Consider the following 23,058-nt stretch of genomic DNA (forward strand, 5'->3'; position numbering starts at 1 on the left):
GAATCATAATTGTAATAAGTGTGCCCCCAAATTTTGAAATTTTCATTAGCATTTTAGTGTGATATTCTATCTCTCATTACAATTTTGAATTAAATTAGATTGGATCGTTGAAATATTGAGTTTGTTTGTGTATTCTTTTTCTTTTTTGGTAACATAGAAGATCATAAAATTATCACTATGTCGGAGTTTTGGAAAGCCATGTTTGAATCACATTTCACATTTTACACAAAGTTTGGATTCATATAAACTTACTTTTACCAGATAGTACTCCATAAACTTTTGGAATTTTTAATTTTGAAGTTGGAATAATTAAGCAACTCCATTAAATAAATTATATTTGAAAGAATTGAAAATTTATCAATAGATTACGATTTAATTTAATATGATTTCTAGTTTGAAATTTTGGTTGAAACTAATAATTTGTATGTTTAACTTTGACTTGCTGCTTTGGATAGATGTGAACATATATAGAATGAAGATTTGATTTGATTGGTATGCTTCATGATTTTACTCAACAAAAGAAAAAAAAAAAATCTATATATATATATATATATTTATATTTATGCACGCTTATCGATTTTTCAGTGAATTGGACAAGAATTAACAAGTGACAATTTTACTCAACAAAAGGAAACATATATATATATATATATATATATTTATGCATGCTTATCGATTTTTCAGTCAATTGGACAACAATTAACAAGTGACACAAGCTGCAAGAAACATGCATGCTGTTGCCTTTTTTTTTATTTTTTATTTTTTATTTTTATTTTTATTTTTTTCTCTCTGAAATGCTTTTTCTTAGTTGGGGATGTCACTTATATGAAAGCTATTTTGCTTGATTGTAAATGTGTCGAAACTTTCTTTAAAATTCCCTTTCATGGTAGTACGTTGTCAAAGCCATTTATTTTCAAAGCAAATGTCCAGTTTGAATCTTCCAACCCTCAAAATCAAAATAAATAAATAAACTTTCTTCCAAATGTCCAGTTTGAATCTTCCAACCCTCAAAATCAAAATAAATAAATAAACTTTCTTCAAATCAAGAAAACTGGTAAAATTATCAATATAATAAAGATACCGCGTGGATCATAGCAATGTGAACCGTCATACTTTATCATTCTGAATCAAAATCTTAATTTTCTATTCATTTTGTGTTAATCTGGTATCTGGGACTCCCTTAATTCTTTTTCTTCTAAAGCATAATCACGATAATTAATCATTTTGTACCACGGAATTTATGTACATAAATTTTGTTTCCATGATCAGCTAAACTAATTCCAAATTGAGGTAAAATATCCAATTTCTAATCAATTATCCAAGAACAAATAGAAAGTTGAAAAGGCTTATATATAGAAGATGATAAATTTTCTCATCGCAAAGTTAGTTCAATTGCTTAATCAAAACCTACTTTAGATGTTAAGAAGAGGCAGGATACTATAAATGTTTGCACAACTATTTTATGTATTTTAAAAGCATACATAAATTTCATGCTATTAAATTAAAATATCATATATATATATATATATATTTGGATAACTCGTTACTCTGAAAGCATAAATAAGCTCAATATTACATGACTGGTTGCTAAGAAATTATTTGTTTCCATGAGAGTCATGTTGGTCTGTAACTTATTTAAAAAAGTGAGTAATAGGAGCAAGGGTTATGAATTCTTAAATTAATTTATAACCGAGGCTCTTTTTTTTTTTTTTTTGGGGATGAAATCTAACTGAGCTATTTTTTCTTCTTCTCCCTTTCCTAATATTCAAAAAGCATGTATGCAAAAATATTCACAATTCATAGTCATTCTCAATTCCTATAAGTTAATTACATTTCCACAGTATCTTAGAATTCCTTATGTGATGACGAATTGGTTCAATTAAATAAAAAACTATTACAGTACAACTTTCAAAGTGAGTTAATATTAATCTTCACTCTAAAATCTAATAATTAATTAAAAATTAGAAACAAAATTCTAAGAGAAGAAAATTAATCTTCATTCTAGAACCTCATAATTAATTAAGAATTAGAAAGAAAGTTCTAAGAGAAGACATAAGTCAGACATAAGAAATAATATTTATACTAAAGTCAGTGAAATAGGTTGCAGAAGAGAATTGTTTTTTGGTAATTTGCAGAAGAGAATTCAACCCACGTGAAATGGCTAATTTATAATTAGCATATATAAAATTAAACTTATTTCCGGATAAAATATAAAGAAAATTACATTTTTATCCCAAATCTGGTTTTTAAAAAAATATTAAATAATAACTCCTTGTTTTTTTTTCTTGTTACACTTTTTTTGTATTGAAATTTAACTTTCTTATCAAGTTTACATATTTTTATAATCTTTATCAAGCTTATTTGAATACAATATTGTCAATCTTATAGATAAATTAATTGATTTTTTAAATATATATATAATTTTGATTTAATTAGGATATCTACATGTTATAAAATAAAAATACAGTTCAAATTAATTAAAATAAAATAGTTATTTTCACTTTAATCTGTTTTTCTTTATTCTCTTTATCTTGTATTCTAAATTTATAAAATTGAAATATTCTAACGGGATAATATATATATATATATATATTTTATATTTGTGGGACTTACTTAAGTTTTTATATGCTGTTTGAAATTTTCTTCTAAAAGTTGAAACCTTAAGCAGTCAACATTTGTTACCCTGTAATATTGGAATAATCTAATTTTTGTTTTCTTTGGGAGGGAGTGGGGATTGTTTAAAATCACATTGCTCTTTATGCGATTCAAACTTGGAGGATCACAGTTAAAATATAACTTTATTACAAAATTCCATTAAAAAAAGAAGGCTTTCTAAGGATATTTTAGTGATTAAGCCACACCATAAAAATTGACAAGTCTCTTTGATGACCATACAAGGCACTGTGGATGGTTGTTTGGTCTTATATGCAATTAGTTTTTAAAATTACAGACTTCGTATTTATAATGAGATCGAAATATGAATGGTTGGAAACTTGTTAACTTTGCTATTGATCCATGGACTGCTGCTTTGAAGTTGTAGTTCTTCTAGCGTGCATCGCCTCTTTTATTATCATAGCATGTCTCTGTTATGACAAAAAAAAAAAAAAAAAAGGACAATTACTGTTAATTTCCATATTTGATGTTTGTTTCCCCGTTTCCCATCCTCAAAACTCGTTCAGCTCGCTAATTAAGAAAAACCCAGTTCATGTAATAACTGTATTGAAGTTAATTAATGGACTCTGTTTTGTCAATTGGACTCTCTGTTTTCCTTGTATCTAATTTGAAATAGTACTTACTGCAATAACTAAACTGTTCTCTATTTGTCTTATTAATTGATGGAAACAATTAAACAAACATTCAAGAAATTGTATATTCAATAGCACAAATATCTCCCAGCCAAAAAGAAAAAGAAAAAAAGAAAAAAAAAAAAAAAAAAGGAGTACAAATATAAAATACATACAAATATAGTACCCTCTAACAAAGAGAAAATTTTATTTAAATAATTAATTGTTTCTCTCTTTCATTTGGGTGAATAAATTTCAAACACTTGTACAAAGTGAATATCTAATGTGACAATAATTACCTTATCCAACAAACTGTAGAGCTCAAGGCGCTTTTTAAACATAACATGGACAACAAGCAAACAGTGGCAAAAAAGCAGCCATATTCATTTGCCAAAAAAAAGAGAGCCACATCCAGCATATTTGCAAAACTCTCGGAAGATATTGGGATTGCGAAAAAAGAAAAGACTTCAAAACTGAGTAGTAAAGGCCATGGAATATTGTATCTTTGCATAAATTTCTTACAAATCGGCCAAGTGCCGCAGAGAACATCATAATACTTGCTTAATATGGATAACATCTCTCTTCATGTCTGAATAAAAAACGATAAGTGAAAAGAGAACCAAAACTACTCAGCCATAAGGAAATTAAGAATGGAACGTACCATAAAAGTAAAGAGTTTCAGGAACATGAAATATACCAAGTGACTTGAGCATCTTATTACATTCATCTAGTATACAATGCCTCATATTCTACCAGGAAAGATCCCTATCCCTTGCTAAAACCAGAATTTTTCCAGGTGTCCCAATGACAATGTGAGGGACACTCAATTCTTAAACAAGTCTGTTATGAAAATATGACAAGAACAATAGCAATAAAAGAACGAGAATAAAAACGAAATATATACAGATTTACGTGGAAAACCTTTGACGGGAAAAAACCATGATTAAAGAGAGACAAAACTTTTATTGAACAGATTGGTATAAGAAATGAACGAATAGAACGGCTAAAAACTCAATACAACCAAAAAACCCCAAAAGCATAAATATATTGTACGGAATAAACTTTAAAACTAAACCAGTCTTTATCGCGGGGGCATTGCCTGCCTACAGTAGGCCTAAGACCTCCATTACCACCATATAGTCCCAAAAAATTCCACAAAATAAATTTCATCAAATGGATCGCAACCCGAGCTTTTCGGATCGAATCAATAAGAATTTGGGTTACCAACTCTAACAAAGTATTTATGAAGTTCGATGTAATGAGACATCCATAAAAGATAGTAAACCTAGGCAAGGCAATGGATAAATACTGGGAAAGTTGAGAATACTAACTTTATTCGCAAGAAAGAGAAAGAATACAAATCCTTAACACACCTAGTATAGTAAGCCAACTCACTTCTATAACACAGAACCAGAGCATAAACTCAGACATGCAAGCTGCAACAAGGTCAATTTGCTGCTGAGTTGACGTAACAAAATCAACAGTTTTTCCCACCATAAAATTAATGCATCTTGTCACATTCATCTAGTATATATATATATATATAATGCTTGCTCTAATAGTGCCCCAAAACATAGAATAAAAATCAAAAAACAAAAGAACAAAAGAACAAAAATAATTACTCAAATAGAAATCTCCAACTTTTATAAATCTACAAGCTTAAAAAGCGATTGCTTAATAAGTAATCAGCTGATTTTAATTCCCATATATCCCACTATAACCATATAATTATGTATATAGGATCTACATGGATATACAAATAGGTAAAATTAAGATGGCCAACAAACTATATCGTCGTCAAACTCAAAGGTTGGTGTCTGATTCCTACTCTGAATCGCCAATATCTTATACCTACATTTAGTCAAATTGAATTTACTCTCATTTGAAAAAATTGATTTCTTTATGAGGGTATATAAACGGATCATTGTATTAAGATGTAGCAGAGTTGAATAATAAACGAACTTTAATACTTTCCTCTGTGTTTTAAAGTTGGTATTTCTGTTTAGATTCAATTGGAATTCATGAGCCAATTTGACTTTAGAAATTCATTTTAACCCCTTGAGATTTGTTATCGAAACTTTTGGAAATTGCACTTTGGCCCTAATTTTTGAAGATTCAGATTTTGACTCGAGAAGAGTCAAACCAAACTTTTTTGACCGTTCCGGACGCATTGGTGGATGATTCAGCTCCAATTTTTTGCAAGACAAGATGTCAATGGATGAATCATATTCGGAAGCGATGATTAAGCTTACTGCCATCAAATATGCACTTTGGAGACCTCGGATGGAAAATCTTTTAAATTGTAAAGACTTGTTTGACCCCTTAGATGCTAAAGGAAAGAATCCGGATCTCACCAAAGAAGTAGAATGGAAGAAGATGAACAGGAAACGATCAGTCAAATCTGCCAATGGATCGACCACAGTGTCTTCCATCATGTTGCACAAAAGACAGACGCATATACCCTCTGGAAGAAGCTGAAGGACATGTACCAAGCCAAGACTGCTCGGACTAAAGCCTTGTTGATGAGGCATTTGGTGAATTTGAAGTTGAAGAATGGAACTTCTATAGCCTAGCACACCAGTATATTTCAAAACTTGGTAAACCAATTGTCTGCGCTGGAGTTACAACTATCAGATGAAGAATAGGCATTTTTACTTCTTAGCTCTCTTCCAGACAGCTGGGAGACACTAGTAGTCTGTCTAAGTAATTCGCACCTAACGGCAAACTTATCATAGCTGTCAGGACCCGTCCAGAATTCCTTTCCCGAAACCCTAGACAAACCCTGATCCCAGGGAAACCCTACCGGACCCTCCAACGGAAAATCCGACAGAGCCTCCCCTAAGGGATTTACTTACCACAAATTACCTGCACTGAAAACACACTTCTAACAACATCCCCTTATTCCTCCCACAGACTACAAAATTGGTTCCACAAATTTTAGCACTTCAAAAATAAATACAGTAATCCAGTGCATAATAAATACAACAAGAGTGAAAGAAATAGTACAACTGCAATAAAAGAAGAACAGGGTACTTCACGAAGTAAAACAGCGATGAAGATCAAGTCCGCTCCGGATGAACACCGACAACCTGGTACCTAGAGGAACGGAATTTAAGAGTGTGAGATGCTAATCATCTCAGTGAGCGACCCTACTACTAAACAATATAATACCACGGTAATAGGTATATAAATAATAATTATTTGGAAATAATATTTTCTCTCAAAACCCTTACAATTCTCTCAGTTGGAAAGGTTCCCCTTTTAAAACATTTTCACAAAACCCTTTATTCATATTCCCCGAAAACCAAGACATCAAATAAATATCCAAACAGTAATAATTAATTTTAATTCCAACACAGCTTTAAAACATTTTATTTTTAAAACACAGTTCCGAAAATCAGTTGATGCACCCACTATATACCAGTGGCGCCAACAGTACCCAGCGTCCCAAGGTACCGCCAGACAGGAGGTTATAGAGAGAAACCGGCATACGGTCGCGTGGCGTCCCACTGCGCCGCTGCTAACCAGGTGTCCCGGCCAAGGGGGGTGGCCTACCCTCATCCGATGGCAACCACAGGACACCCTCATAATATCAACCGCGCGCTACTCACACCCACCTGCGCGCTAATCACATCACCTGCGCGCTAATCACACCCACCTGCGCGCTAATCACAACCGTGTGCACACTAACCATATCACATATAAACAGAACACCAGTACGTGCACGGTGCATCTAAAAATCATAAATTTCACAATTTTAAATTATATAACAAATTTCACATTTTTCATAAGCATAGCAGGCATAATCCATCCGCTTGAACCCAGAAATTCTCCGTAATTTCTTTATAATCAATACCATAAATTCCATGATTTTCAAATCCACCAACTCCCAAAATCCATCAATTCAAATATCCACATTTTTCCAAGCATAATAATTTCTCGAAATATCATAATCAAATCTCCTAATATTCCATGGGCATATTTTATAAAAATTGAAATCACCAATATAACCAAATATTTTCCTTGAAATATTTGAAAATCAAATCGTGCCCATTTTACTATTAAAACCACACCAATTTCAAAATCCTCAAATCCATAAAATAATTTCACATGGCATACTTTTATAAAATGCATATTTTCTTAAATCCAATAAATTCATAAATAATTCCATAATAAATTGAATAAATATTTGGCACATAGAATTTAAATTCCAAATATTTAAATCACACACATATTATATTCACAAATTAAATTTCCCAAAATTAATTTGAAGGTGGGTCACTCACCTGGAGCACGCAATTAACCCACGATCCACTACGGGATCAATTCTACGACTCACCGGTGCTCCTAGAACAAAATTCACAGACAGTCAAATAAATTAATATTTTATTCGGGTAAATAATACCCGGTACCCGGGGGGTCAAAACACAAACGATATCTAGAATTTACGAGTTATATACCGAATCAAAGCTCGAGTGATGCTGATCACAGATTCGGTCTTACTTCCCGGTGATCGGACCCGACGGGGTCGGAATCTCGTCGGAAAGCTTTTCGAGTTTCGGCTCCGCAATTCTCTCAAACCGTCGTGAATTGGCGGAAACGGATGCCGGATTCGGGTTCAGGAGGTCGAACACAGCGGACTGGAGCTGGCCGGAATTTCGGGTACTCGCCGGAACAGTAATTTCCGACGGGCCGCCACGGTCACCGGCAACTGTCGCCGCCGGCGGCGCGTGCGGGGGCCGTTGGCTGTGAAATTTTGCAGTCTTGTAGATCTTGAGGAGAGAAATCCAACGGGACCGACGGTGAGCAAAACGGAGGTCGGACGGCGGAGAAATCACCGTTTGAAGAGTTCCGACCCCTCGCCGGAAAACGCTCCGATCCCGACGCATCGGTGGTCCGATGGCCGTGATTTTTGGTGGGTAGGCCGGACTTGAGGGGAGGATCAAGGCTAGCTGGCGCGTGTACTGTAGGTCGGCCGGAATAGTGCCGATTCGCGGTGGCCGGCGGTGGAGGGGGAAAAATCGCCGCCAAACTTCGGAGGTCCGATCCAGGCGCGTCCGGCAGCCGTTCGCCGTGAAACTTGGGGGTTTTGCCGGAAATGAGGTGGGCAATCTGGATGGCCGGTGCGTGTACAGTAACTAGGCCGAAAAACGTGAAAATTACCGGCGGTCGGTGACTCTCTCTCTCTCCTCTCTCTCTTTCTCTCTCTTCCCCGAGTGTTTTAACAAATAAAACCCATGCGTGACACTGTTCATGCCACGTGGACCAATCAGAAACTGACACGTGGCATTTCACTGTTCACCGACCCAAAAATATTAAAATAATACGGTATCCGGTAAACTTCAAACGTCCATAACTTTTTAACCGGATGTCCGTTTTGAGCGTGCCGCTAGTCTGTGAACTCGTATCGACGAGCACTTCACAACCATGCATGAGTCAAAGTTCAATTCCCCATAAACAAAAAGTCAACTCCGGCACCCCTTGGACAGTTTGGACCGCAACTTGTTTCGTCCATAACTTTCAAACCGTAGCTCCGTTTTCGACGTGCTACCAGTCTACGAACTCGTGGCATCGTGCACTTCGCCACGGTACCCTAGTCAACTCAAAATTCTCACCGAGTCAAAATGTCAACTTTTGACCCCCTTCGGTCAACGGTCAACGGTCAACCTTGGTCAACGTGCACGGATTCCGGTGCGATTTGGGACGGGGTGTTACAGCATAGCTATGGTGACTGATGCCGTATTTAACAAGGAGGCGAAGAGGAAAGACATTGGCAATGATTAAACACATGCCTTTGTCACAAAGAAATGGGGGAGACAGCAAAAAGGTACTCATGACAGGGGAAGAGGCAGGAGCCAAAGCAGAGGCAGTCCACAGATGGAAGCAGACCAACATACAAGTGTTATTATTGTGGCCGAGAAGGACATTTGAAGAAGTATTGCAGGAAGATATTGCGAGAGCAGGGGCAAAAAAACAATCAGCCGAAGAAGATTGGTGAAAGTTTAGTCACTGTTAGAGGAGAAGTGGCATATTGTTCCACACATGAAGAATCATGCCTTCACACTTCAAGCCAAGAAGAGTTTTTCATGTTACTGCAGCATCCTACCATGTTACTTCGCATATAGAGTTTTTCAAAACATATAAAGCAGGAGACTTTGGCACAATGAAGATGGGAAATAGCAGCTTTGCTAAGATCACTGGAACTGGTGATATTCAAATAAAGACCAACGTCAGACATATAATTATTTTGAAGGATGTCCGATATGTTCGAGACCTTCGGCTTAATCTACTTTCAGGAATAACCTCTGACAAGGAAGGCCTCGGCAACCACTTTACAACGGCACATGGAAAATGACAAAAAGTGCTATGGTTATTGCTCGAGGACATATTTGTGGAACACTTGATAAGACTCATGTGAAGATTTGTGTAGATAGCCTCAATATTATAAAAGGAGAGGTATCTTAAAATCTATGGCACCAGAGACTCAGTCACATGAGTGAGAAAGGATTGTCTACCTTGACGAATAAAAAGCTTATTGTAACACCCCGTCCCAAATCGCAGCGGAATCCGTGCACGTTGACCGAGGTTGACTGTTGACCGAGCGGGTCAAAAGTTGACTTTTTGCTCTAGTTGGAATTTTGAGTTGACCAGGGTACCGTGGCGAAGTGCATGACGCCCTGAGTTCGTAGACTAGTAGCACGTCAAAAACGGAGCTACGGTTTGAAAGTTATGGGCGAAACAAGTTGAAGTGCAAACTGTCCAAAAGGTGTCGGGAGTTGACTTTTCTTGTGATGCAATTTTGTGTTGACTCTTGTATGGTTGTAAAGTACTCGTCGATACGAGTTCATAGACTAGCGGCATGCTTAAATCGGACATTTGGTTAAAACGTTACGGACGTTTGAAATTCGCCGGGTACCGTATTATTTTAATATATCTGGCTTAAGTGCACAGTAACACCACGTGTCAGCTTCTGATTGGTCCACGTGGCAGGAACAGTGTCACACAGGGGTTTTTATTTGTTAAAACTCTCGGGGAAGAGAGAGAAAGAGAGAGAGGAGAGAGAAAGAGAGAGAGAGAGTCGCCGGCCACCGGAGATTTTCAAATTTTCCGGCCGAGTTACTGCACACGCGCCGGCCAGCAAGGTTGCCCTCCTCATTTCCGGCAAAACCTCCAATTTTCACGGCGAACGGCCGCCGGACGCGCCCGGATCGGATGTCCGAAGTTCGGCGGCGAGTTTTTCCCTCCACCGCCGGCCACCGAAAATCGACCCACTTCCAGCCATTTTCCGGCCACACGCACCGTACACGCACCATCCTCTCCTCAAGTCCGGCCGACCCACCAAAAATCACGGCCATCGGACCACCGACGCACCGGGATCGGAGCGTTTTTCGGCGAGGGGCCGAAAATCTTCAAACGGTGATTTCTCCGCCGTCCGGCCTCCGTTTTGCTCACCGCCGGTCCCGTTGGGTTGCTCTCCTCACGATCTACAAGTCTGCAAAATTTCACGACCAACGGCCACCGCACGCGCCGCCGTCGACGACCGCGGCGGCTTGCCGGAAAGTACTGTTCCGGCGAGTACCCAGTTTTCCGGCCGGCTCCAGTCCGCTGTGTTCGACCTCCTGAACCCGAATCCGACATCCGATTCCACCAATTCGCGATGGTTTGGGAGAATTGCTGAGCCGAAACCCGAAAAGCTTCCCGATGAAATTCCGACCCCGTCGGGCACGATCATCGGAAATTAAGACCGGATCTGTGATTAGCATCACTCGAGCTTCGATTCAGTATATAATTCGTAAATTTTAGTTATTGTTGGTGTTCGCTCCCCGGGTACCCATTTGGGAATTATCCGAATAAAATATTAATATTTGTGGTTTGGTACTGTGGATGTTTTAGGTGCACGTGCGAGTAGCGGAGTCGATCCTACGGAGGATCTTGATTTAGATACGTGCATAAGGTGAGTGACCCACCTTCAATTTAATTTTGGGAATTTAATTGGTGAATATATTATGTGTGATTTAAATATTTAGAATTTAATTTCTATATGCCAAATATTTATTGGATTTATTGTGGAATTATTTATGAATTTATTGGATTTAAGAAAATGTGCATTTTACAATTTATGCCATGTGAAATTATTTTATGGTTTTGAGGATTTTGAAATTGGTGTGGTTTTAATGGTAAATTGGGCACGATTTGATTTTCAAATATTTCAAGGAAAATATTTGGTTATGTTGGTGATTTCAATTTTTATAAAATATGCCCATGAAATATTATGAGATTTGATTATGATATTTTGAGAAATTATTTATGCTTGGAAAAATGTGGATATTTGAATTGATAGATTTGGGAGTTGGTGGATTTGAAAATCATGGAATTTATGGCATTGATTATAAAGAAATTATGGAGAATTTCCCGGTTCAAGCGGATGGATTATGCCCGCTATGCTTATAAAAAAAAAAAGAAGTGAAATTTGTTTTATAATTTAAATTTGTGGATTTTATGATTTTTAGATGCACCGTGCACGTACTGGTGTTCTGATTATATGTGATATGGATATTGTGCACACGGATATGATTAGCGCGCAGGTGGGTGTGAGTAGCGCGCAGGTGATATTATGAGGGTGTCCTGTGGTTGCCATCGGATGAGGGTGGCCACCCCCCCTGGCCGGGACACCAGGTTAGCAGCGGCGCAGTGGGACGCTACGCGACCGTATGCCGGTTTCTTTCTATAACCTCCTGTCTGGCGGTACCTTGGGACGCTGGGTACTGTTGGCGCCACTGGTATATAGTGGGTGCATCAACTGATTTTCGGAACTGTGTTTTAAAAATAAAATGTTTTAAAGCTTTATTGGAATTAAAATTAATTACTACTGTTTCTGATATCTATTTGATGTCTTGGTTTTCGGGGAATATGAATAAAGGGTTTTGTGAAAATGTTTTAAAAGGGGAACCTTTCCAACTGAGGGAATTGTAAGGGTTTTGAGAGAAAATATTATTTCCAAATAATTATTATTTATATACCTATTACCGTGGTATTATATTGTATAGTAGTAGGGTCGCTCACTGAGATGATTAGCATCTCACACTCTTAAATTCCGTTCCTCTAGGTACCAGGTTGTCGGTGTTCACTCGGAGCGGACTTGATCTTCTTCGCTGTATTAGTTCGTGCAGTACCTTGTTCTTCTTTTACTGCAGTTGTAATATTTCTTTCACTCTTGCTGTATTCCATATCTTGTAATACTTCATAAAGCTCTGTATACTGTATGGGACACTTATGTATTTAAATTGCACTGGATTACTGTATTTTTATTTTGGAGTGCTGAAATTGTAGAACCAGTTTGTAGTACTGTGGGAGGAATAAGGGGACAATTATAGAAGTGTGTTTTCAGTGCAGGGAATTTTGTGGTAAGTCCATCCCTTAGGGGAGGTTCTGCCGGATTTTCCACAGGAAGGTCCGGTAGGGTTTCCCTGGGATCAGGGCTTGTCTAGGGTTCCGGTGGGGAACTTTGGATGGGTCCTGACACTTATCCCCATTTCCAAGGATGCTGTGTTGGATCCTTGTAATCATTGTTTGTATGGTAAGCAACCTAGAGTCTCATTTATGTCCTCTTCAACGATAAGATAAGAGCTGTTTAGTCTGGTGCACTCTGATATTTGTGGTCCTTTGGAAGAGGAATCTCTAGGTGACAATATATATTTTCTAACCTTTATAGATGATGCTTCTTGGAAGATGTGGGTTTATTTACTGAAGACGAAGGATTAAGTTTTAAATCACTTCAAAGAGTTCCATGCCATGGTAGAGCATGAGACAGGAAAGAAGCTAAAGTGTCTTTGCTCAAACAATGAAGGTGAGTATACCTCTCGAGAGTTTGATGCGTACTGTAGAGGATATGACATTCGACATGAGAAGAAGGTCCCTCGCACCTCGCAATATAAATGGTGTAGCCAAGAAAATGAATCAGACTATTATGGAAAAGGTCAGAAGTATGATCAGTATGGCTAAGTTAACAAAGTCATTCTGGGGAGAAGCTGTGATATGAACCTAGAGCGACCTAAGCAAATGACCAGCTTGCATTGGTACAACATCACAAATAGCCTCATCTTTATAATCACCAATAGAGAATGCAATCTTTACTTGCCTATTCACCTTCAATTCTCCACAATCATTAAGCCATTGTAGCTTATATGGTTCTAAATGCTTCATAGTGGGTAAACCTAGTTTTTCAACCATAGTAACACTAGCAACATTAGTACAACTCCCACCATCAATAATCATACTACATACCTTATCCTTGACTTTGCAACTAGTATGAAAGATGTTCTCCCGTTGCACTTCCTTCTCATCTTTATACACAGTTAAAGCTCTTCTAGCAACCAATGACAAGTCCCCACCAACTAGATACTTGTAATCTCCTTCATCTTCATCACCAACGTCTTCCAATGGTGGCATGGATTCATTGTCTGACTTTTCCTTTTCAGTTTCAATGTCTCCACTTTCCCGAATCACCATGACCCTCTTATTTGGATATTGACTGACAATATGACCCCTGCCTTGACATTTAAAGCACATGATATCTTATCTCATTGAAGATGAATCAGATTTACTTACTTGCTTGGATGAGGATGGTTCGGCCTTAAATTCGGATTTAGGCTGTGTGGTGGCTTTATCTTCAAACTTGGGCTGATTGGGTTCCATGTGGATGGGCTTGCTTTCCAAGTGTTTTGAGCAATACTAGGTCTTGTGGTTAGTGATGCAGGTATCAAAGTTAATTAAGAGAAGGTGAAAGGCATTCAAGAGTGGCCCACGCCAACTAGCATCACCCAAGTTAGAAGCTTTTATGGTTTGGCTAGTTTCTATCGAAGGTTTATTAAAGATTTTAGTACCATTGCTGCACCTTTGACGGAGGTTATTAACAAGAGTATAGGTTTTAAATGGGGAGAAGCTCAAGCAAGGTCTTTTAATTTATTAAAAGAAAAACTAACAAATGCTCCTTTATTGGTGTTGCCTAACTTGTCCAAAAATTTTAAGAGTGAATGTGATGCATCGGGAATAGGTATAGGTGTTGTTTTGATGCAGGAGGGAAAACCAATTGTTTATTTCAGTGAAAAGCTAAGTGGGGCAGCCTTAAACTATCCAACTTATGAAAAAAAGCTATATGCATTGGTTAGAGCATTGGAGACGTGGCAGCACTACTTATGGCCTAAAGGATTTGTGATTCACAGAGATCATGAGTCTTTGAAGCACATAAAGGGACAAGGAAAGCTCAATAGGCACCATGGTAAGTGGATGGAATTTCTTGAGACATTTTCCTATGTCATTCGCTATAAGCAAGGTAAGGAAAATATTGTAGCTGATGCATTATCCCGCAGGTATGTATTACTTTCTACTTTGGATACTAAACTACTTGGTTTTGAACAAATTAAAGAATTATATGCTTTAGATCATGACTTTAGTGAAATCTACAAACTTTGTGAAAAGCATGCTGAGGGAAAGTTTTATAGATTTGAAGGATTCTTGTTTAGGGAAAATAAACTTTGTGTGCCAAGTTGCTCTTTACGTGATTTACTTGTTAGAGAATCTCATGGTGGAGGCTTAATGGGATACTTTGGAATAGCTAAAACCTTAGCTATTCTACAAGAGCATTTTTATTGGCCACATATGAAAAGAGATGTAGAATGTGATAGATGCATTAAATGTAAGCAATCTAAATCACAGCTGCAACCATATGGGTTGTACATGCCACTTCCTATACCTAACCACCCTTGAGTAGACATTTCTATGAATTTTGTTTTAGGGTTGCCTAGAACAAGGAAAGGTAGGGATTCAATTTTTGTGGTTGTGGATAGGTTCTCTAAGATGGCACATTTTATTGCATGTCATAAAACCGATGATGCATCTCATATTGCTGATTTGTTCTTTAAAGAAATTGTTAAGTTGCATGAAATGCCTGGAACAATAGTATCTAATAGAGATGCAAAATTCTTAAGTTACTTTTGGAAAACATTGTGGGCTAAGTTGGGTAAAAAATTGTTGTTTTCTACTACTTGTCATCCACAAACTGATGGATAAATAGAGGTAGTAAATAGAACTTTGTCTACTTTATTGCGTGTATTGATAAGTAAGAATATCAAAACTTGGGAAGAATGTTTGCCTCATGTTGAATTTGCTTACAATAGATTTGAACATTCAGCCACTAAATTTTCACCTTTTGAAATTGTATATGGTTTTAATCTTTTAACTCCATTGGATTTAACACATTTACCTTTGAGTGAGCGAGATAATTTAGATGGGAAAAAGAAAGCTGATTTTGTTAGGCAGCTACATGAGAAGGCTAGAGCTAATATTGAGATGAGAACCGAACAATACATGAAGGAAGCAAACAAAGGGCGCCAACAAGTTATTTTTGAGCCTAGAGATTGGGTTTGGTTACATTTGAGGAAGGAGAGATTTCCCACACAAAGAAAGTCTCAACTCATGCCGCGTGGAGCTAGTCCATTCCAAGTATCGGAGAGACTTAATGACAATGCCTACAAGTTGGACCTTCCAGGTGAGTATAATGTGAGTACTACTTTTAATATCGTTGATTTATCTCCTTTTTGTGTAGGTGATGATTTAAGGACAAATCATTTTCAAGAGGAGGGGAATGATGAGGACATGACCAAGAGCACCCCAAGATGGAGTCCAGAGCCATTTCAAATCTCTACGGGACCAATAACCAGGGCAAGAGCAAAAAGGTTTAAAGAAGCACTAAATGGTTTAATCCAAGAGGTGTTCACATCCCAAGGAAGTAAGTTCATTACTGAAGATGAACCAAAATTGGTCCATATGATTGGAACAGAGGATGCCAACATGAAAAAAAGCCTAACGCATGGAATCCAACAATATGGTGATGTGGCACGATTTGATGACATGGATGGTGATGTGGCATCATATGGTGACATGGCACTTTTGCCACGTGGAGGATGATATGCGCCTACATGGCATTGGATGAATTTTATAATTAGGAAATATTAATTTTTATTTTATGTCTTGATTGGATTTTGGCATGTTGTCTATTTTATTTTCTGAATTTAGTTTTATTAGGTTTTTAAATTACTTTCCTATTCTTATTAGGAAACTAGGAGATAAATTAGGTTTCATAAACCTAACCACATTAGGTTTTCTAAACCTATCAAAATTAGGTTTCATAAACCTAATTTTCATCCATAATTATTTTTAGCAAATTTAGAAAAGCTTTGTAATTTATTTTGCCTATTTAAAGGTACACAAGTCATGAATAAAATGCAGATTACAATTTTGATTCAAAGTGAAAGTGATTCTCTTGGTTCTCTAAGAACTATATCAAACTTTTCAAGCTTTGCTTGTGGAGTTCAAATTTGACTTATCAATAGGTTATTCAGCACGTTATTATGGCATCTTCACCATACCAAGGTTCTTACCTTAAATATAGGTAACGGCTTGAGGTCTTCCATTAATAACTAGTAATTAGATGGTCTAATTCAATCTTTGTTACGGGTTTAGAGGCAGGTCGCTCTAGGTTCGTATGAAGCTATTCGTGCCACTTGCTATCTAATTAACAGATCGCCATCAGTATCGCTGAATTTTGGAATCCCAGAGAAAGTGTGGTCTGGTAAGAATCCCGGTGTGGTCTGGTAAGAATCCCTCATACTCTTATTTAAGAGTGTTTGGATGTTTAGCCTTTGCACATGTATCCAAGGAGTTTAGACAGAAGCTTGATGCAAGAACTACTCCATTCATCTTTATTGGATATGGAGATGAAGAATTTGGATACAGATTATGGGATCTAAAGGCAAAGAAGGTTATCAGAAGCAGGGATGTGGTATTCCAAGAGAACCAGACTATAAAAGACATTGACAAGCCAATGAAGTCTTCTAATACCAATGCCCATGATTTTGTTCCTGATCCAGCACCGGCACAACCAATCACAGATGATGATGAGATGCATAGGAAACTACCAGAAGTAGAACAGGAGAGAGAAGAGGATATTGAGCAGTCAGATGCTCAAACACCAGAAGCTGTAGGACCATCAGAACAGTCAAATGATGGTACACCTCTCCAAAGATCCGAACGAGGCTGTATTTCATCAAAAAGATATCCAGAATCTTAATATATTCTGCTTATTGAAGAGGGGGAGTCAGAGAACTTTCAGGAAGCTAATTCCCATCAAGACAAAGAAAAATGGATGGATGGAATGCAAAATGAGATGGAATCTTTGCAGAAGAACCATACCTATGAGTTGATTGAGCTTCCAAAGGGAAAAAAGGCACTGAAGAACAAATAGATATTCAAGCTCAAGAAAGATGGCAACGGATAGGTGGTGAAGAATAAAGCCCGATTGGTCGTCAAAGGTTTCCTTCAAAAGAAAGAAATTGACTTTGATGAGATTTTCTCACCAGTCGTGAAGATGATTTCAATACGAGTTATTCTTGCTCTAGTAGCCTGTCTAGACCTAAAGCTTGAACAAATGAATGTGCAAACAGCGTTCCTTCATGGTGATCTACATGAAGAGATTTAGATGGAGCAGCCAGAAGGTTTTGAGGTTTCAGGAAAGGAGAACCTCGTTTGCAAGCTAGAGAAAAAGCTTGTATGGCATCAAGCAAGCACCTAGGCAGTGGTACAAGAAGTTTGACTTTTTATGGTGAGTAAAGGATACAAGAAGACTGATGCAGACCAGTGTGTTTATATTCAGAGATTTTCAGATGGAAACTTCATTGCACTTTTGCTGCATGTCGACGATATGTTGATCGTTGAACAAAATGCAATGGAAACTAATCAGCTGAAGAAGGAACTTTCCAAGTCATTTGATATGAAAGACTTGGGACCGGCTTAATAGATTTCAGGAATGCAAATAGTTTGAGATAGAAAAAATCACAAGTTATGGCTATCTCAAGAGAAATATGTCGAATGAGTGATAAAGAGATTTGGCATGGAGAATGTCAAATCAGTAAGCATTCCATTAGCAAACCATTTCAAGTTGAGCAAGAAATCGTGCCCTTTATCCAAAATAGAGATAGAAGAGATGGCTTCAGAGCCTTATTCTTCAGCAGTGGGAAGTCTAATGTATGCAATGGTGTATACTAAACCGGACATTGCTCATGCAGTTGGTACCATGAGCAGATATCTTTCAAATCCTGGAAAGGTAACACTGGGAAGCAGTCAAGTGGATTCTCAAGTACCTTAAGCGTACATCAAAAGTATGCTTATGTTATGGGAAAGGTGCTTCAGTTCTACATGGCTATATAGATGCAGATATAGTCGGAGATCTTGATAGTAGAAAATCTACTTCAGATTATATTTATACTTTTGCTGGAGGAGCTGTGTCATGGCAGTCAAGATTGTAAGAGTGTGTAGCTTTATCCACGACAGAAACAGAGTATATTGTCGCAACGGAAGCCGGTAAGGAGATGATGTGGTTAAAGTGTTTACTCCATGAACTGAGCATCAAGCAGAAAGACTACAAGATACATTGTGACAGCCATAGCGCTATGGATTTAAGCAAGAACTCAATGTATCATTCTCGGACAAAGTATATTGATATCCGCTATCATTGAATACGCAATGTGACTGAACATAAATTGTTCAGATTGGTGAAGATTGACATAAAGGAGAATCCAGTAGATATGTTTACAAATGTTGTCATACCAGAGAAGTTGAAGCTATGTAGAGATATAGCTGGTATAAATGGTGGGTGACCATCAAGTTTTTGAAATGCAGCTGGAGGGGGAGAATTGTGGGGTCCAGCCTTTTATCTCCTAAAACCCAAGCCCATTAGGGTTTTAACCCTAAAAACCCTAGAGAGAGCGTTATAAATAGATGCTTATTTTCAGTCTTGTATCATACAACACACAGTATAGAAAATACTGGTTTTTGAGAGAGGCTGAGAGAAGTTTTTTGTATATAAATTTTTATAGTTATAATACATCTATACATCTTTTTCTTCTCAATTTTCGTGCTTATGTCTCTCTATATTTTTTTGCATTAGTTTTGTGTGTTTTTTGTGATCAAAGGATCACAATAATATCTCGATGACTTATTCAGACAAAGGCGACATTGAACGGAATCGGTGACTTTCCGACAACATCACTGACGGAAACTTCTTGCTCCCCTCTATCGTTGTCGGTGGTAGGCGACACTTGACATGTCGGCGATATCTCGGAGACATTTTCGACTTTTTCTTCCTTGCCTGTATCATCCCCTGCAGTGTCACCAACATTCAATGTTCATGGTCCAACCTCCAAGAACCAGCTGATGCCGTTCATCAGCTACCCTGGTGCCGCCATATGGAAAATAATGCCCTTGCTAAAGTAGACACATCATAAGATCATGTACTCGGCCCTTGGGTGGCTTAAAACCTGCAACACTTATACTAAACAAATAAAAACAATTGTACCACATGTATCCATGTCTGCTTTATCTTAACTCTAGCTTGAAAAGGTGATTGAATTAGTCTATATCTCTATCGTTGTTATTTAACTGTGTTTAAGTTTGGGTTTTTATAGTTGAGAGAAAATTGAATGTAGTATAAGTGGTAGCAAAAATTTCTACTGATCCCATTTACCATACAAAAAGAAAAATGCTTTATAGTTAACTAGGCGACTATGTAAGGGTAAAAGTACATGTATTGTATCATACAATTTTACTAATAATATAACTCTTAGAAATAGTCTCTAATTGTTTAGTTGACTAATATCAAGTATCTAGATGAGATTTGTGGAAAGCTCAATTAAATGTACTACTTATCCAAAGCAAGGAAAGTCTTAAGGGATAGTCAGAGCAAGAAAAGTCACAACTTGTACAATATGTATTTTTTTTTTTTTTTTGAAAGAACATATATAGTTATCTAAAAATAATATTTATTATTTTTAACAAATTCATATTTCGTAACCGATAAAGACAGAGCAAATAAGAGAGACAATAGGCAGAGAGAGCACACAAAAGAAAATGACGACATTGCTTTACAGCAAGAGGTTTTCAACTTAGACCACCTAAGCCTCCAGGGCCATCATGCACATAGGTAAAACTTTTCCGGTTTGAATTTTTTTTTTTTAATTAATTTGCCTTTTCTTTTCCTTTTTTTTTTGTTTTTTTTTTTTTTTTTTGTTTTGTTTGTTCTTCCAATTGGTTTTGGAGTCTGTTTAGATCAACTGAAGACCAGCTGAAGACCAACACTACATGTACTTGTCCAAGAGATTCATGCCAAGAAGAAGAATCGTGAAGTCTCGATCAAACAAGGATTAAAATATCAATATAAAAAATTATCGAACATTAATAATATTTTATAAAAAAATTATAAAATTTATTAGCAAATAAATTTGTTGTTAAAACTTCAAAATATTCTTATATAAAAAATACTTTATCAATTTAACAATACAAATTGAAAAAATATTAACTGATATGATATTATGGTGGTGTTATGGTAAAAGTGAAAAACAAAATGGTTTTGATGCTTATATTAATAACAAGATTTTTTCGATGGTATTCATGTGGCTTCTTCCTTTTTTCAATAACAAGATTTTTTTTTTTTCATATATATATATATCTTAGTTAACATTTACTAAACATGGTTATACCGATGTTCATTTCCACAAAATATTACTAGAAATTTTTTTAAATTAAAAAAAAAATCTGATTTTCCTTTTTCATTTTTTAATTTGTAAAATGGAAAACTGTTTCACAAGACAATAGCGAACATGGACTTATAAAAGTGAAAAACAAAATGGTTTTGATGCTTACCATGAATTTACTTGAGCTTGCCCTCGATATTGGGCCAATCTGGGCTGGGCCGACTTAGATTAAAATTTTAGGATCCTATATAAAACTAATTATAGGCTTAGCCTAAAATTAAAAAAATTCTGCTTATAAAACAGCCAAGAATACTAATACTAATACTAATACTAATACTAATACTAATAATAATAACAGTAGTGCACCATACTACCAAAAATAAATAAATTTGAGGTTAGGAATTAATGTTCTTCCCATAGGCGATAAACCAAGAACTGAAAAATGTTGAGGATGGAGCTAATAACAGCAAAAATGAAGCATTTGGGCAATAATAAGCCACATGGAAGAATTTGAGCAAAGCGTTTTAAAACCCACCTCCAAATTACCCAATAACCTCTAAAACGAAGCTTCATCAACCATTTGGAACTCCCTAAATTTGAGGCTCAAAAAACATCTCTATATATAACCAAAACTAATACTCCTTCAGGAAACATAAGTACCACGACACTTTGATTAGAAAAACAACAAAAACAAAAACAAAAAAAAAAAACAAAACAAAAAAATAAAGCAATTGGAATTTGCTCTTCCAAGTTTTGTTGTTGTTCGTAGAATGAGTCTGCCTATCCTTAATTGCTCCACGGTGACAAAATTCATAGAAGATGCAGAAAAGTTCGAGAAGTGCATAAATGAATGCTTTGTGAAGCTTGACATCGATGGAGATGGTTTGCTTTCGCGTAAGGAACTTCGTGGAGGTTTTGGTAGCCTCTTACCAGTTGGGTCGGTTTCAGAGCCAAGAGAAGAGATAATAAGCAAGCTTATAGATACCATATTCGAGAGGTTCGATGAGGATCACAATGGTGGTCTTGACTCTAAAGAATTCAAGTCTCTTTCAAAGGAAATGATGCTTGCAATGGCTAGAGGAATTGGAAGTTCACCGGTTCATCTTGCTCTTAACAAAGATAGCCTTCTCATGAGAGCTGTTGAGCATGAATTGGCCACAATGTGAAACAAACTAATATTATTGGATTTGAGAAAATATAGAACCAGAAAAGAGTACTCATAGAAGGCATACAATGGCAGTGACTTTGAACAACAATTAGTTTTTTCTTCATGGAAAATGTTTAAAGTGTTTGTTCTAGTTTTTATGTAGGGTTAATATGCACAAAATAGTGTATAAAATTGTTATTCTTTTTTTCTTTTCCAATAAGAATAGAACCGAGAATATTGATAACAAAACCCACCGTCAGAATTCTTTTTTTTTTTTTTTTTTCTTATTTTTAATATAGTGTGTATTCTATGTCGCCCCATTTTTATGGAATATAGTAATATATGTTGTATATAGAGTCAATGAATTACAGAAGCTATGAATAAGATAAAGTATAAAATTAAATTAAATGTGTAGTTTGTGGCTATTTTAGATTGTGACTTTGAAGATAATTTTATGCTTGGCTAAGAAGCAAGGATTCGCTAGGGATGATCTTAGCCATATTATTCAACCCAAAAAAAGGGCATGATTTTTCTTGGAAACTCCTTCAATTGATTGAAAACCTCCCATATCAGTCAAGCATCCTTGGTTGCAGAAAATCAGCCTCAAAATTTGCAATCCTAAAAGTACGTCTAGGACACCCATCCTTTCTTTTTTTTTTTTTTTTTTTTTTAATCATTTACCATACCGAAATTAATTCATATATGTCTTAAAGATAACCTAGAATACATATATATGGAAACTTTTGGAAAGCAAATCGTAATTAACGTGACTATATAAATTGTTAATATATCATGCCACATATTATATCATACTATTTTAATTTGTATTTGGGAACAAATATATATCATAATAATTATAGGTCTTTTTACAAAAAAAAAAAAAAAAAAAAAAAAAAAAAAAAGAAGAAGAAGAAGAAGAAACAAAATGTACCATATGATCATGGTGGACAGATCTGCTGTCTATGGGATAAGAATACATGTATGCGAATGTGATGGAAGGTGGAGTCCATAAAAGAGAAGATAATATATTAAAAAAAAAAAA

The 23,058-nt window shown here is 36.3% G+C and overlaps 2 protein-coding genes across 2 annotated transcripts in view; one reads left to right on the forward strand and one right to left on the reverse strand.

Annotated features, from left to right (window-relative positions):
* LOC107412265 (cysteine synthase) overlaps positions 1-23,058 on the reverse strand; it is a 113,574-nt gene that overhangs the window by 89,296 nt on the left and 1,220 nt on the right. The window lies entirely within an intron of this gene.
* LOC107412118 (uncharacterized) lies at positions 21,538-22,297 on the forward strand. The gene has a single exon (XM_016019832.4). It carries the CDS (start codon positions 21,640-21,642, stop codon positions 22,033-22,035), a length of 396 nt encoding a protein of 131 aa, XP_015875318.2. The 5' UTR covers positions 21,538-21,639; the 3' UTR covers positions 22,036-22,297.

Source organism: Ziziphus jujuba, chromosome 10, assembly GCF_031755915.1.
Source record: "Ziziphus jujuba cultivar Dongzao chromosome 10, ASM3175591v1".
Classification (NCBI taxonomy): Eukaryota; Viridiplantae; Streptophyta; class Magnoliopsida; order Rosales; family Rhamnaceae; genus Ziziphus; species Ziziphus jujuba.

Excerpts from the sequence above, each read along its gene's own strand:
- LOC107412118 (XM_016019832.4), top strand. The coding sequence starts at position 21,640 with ATGAGTCTGCCTATCCTTAATTGCTCCACGGTGACAAAATTCATAGAA.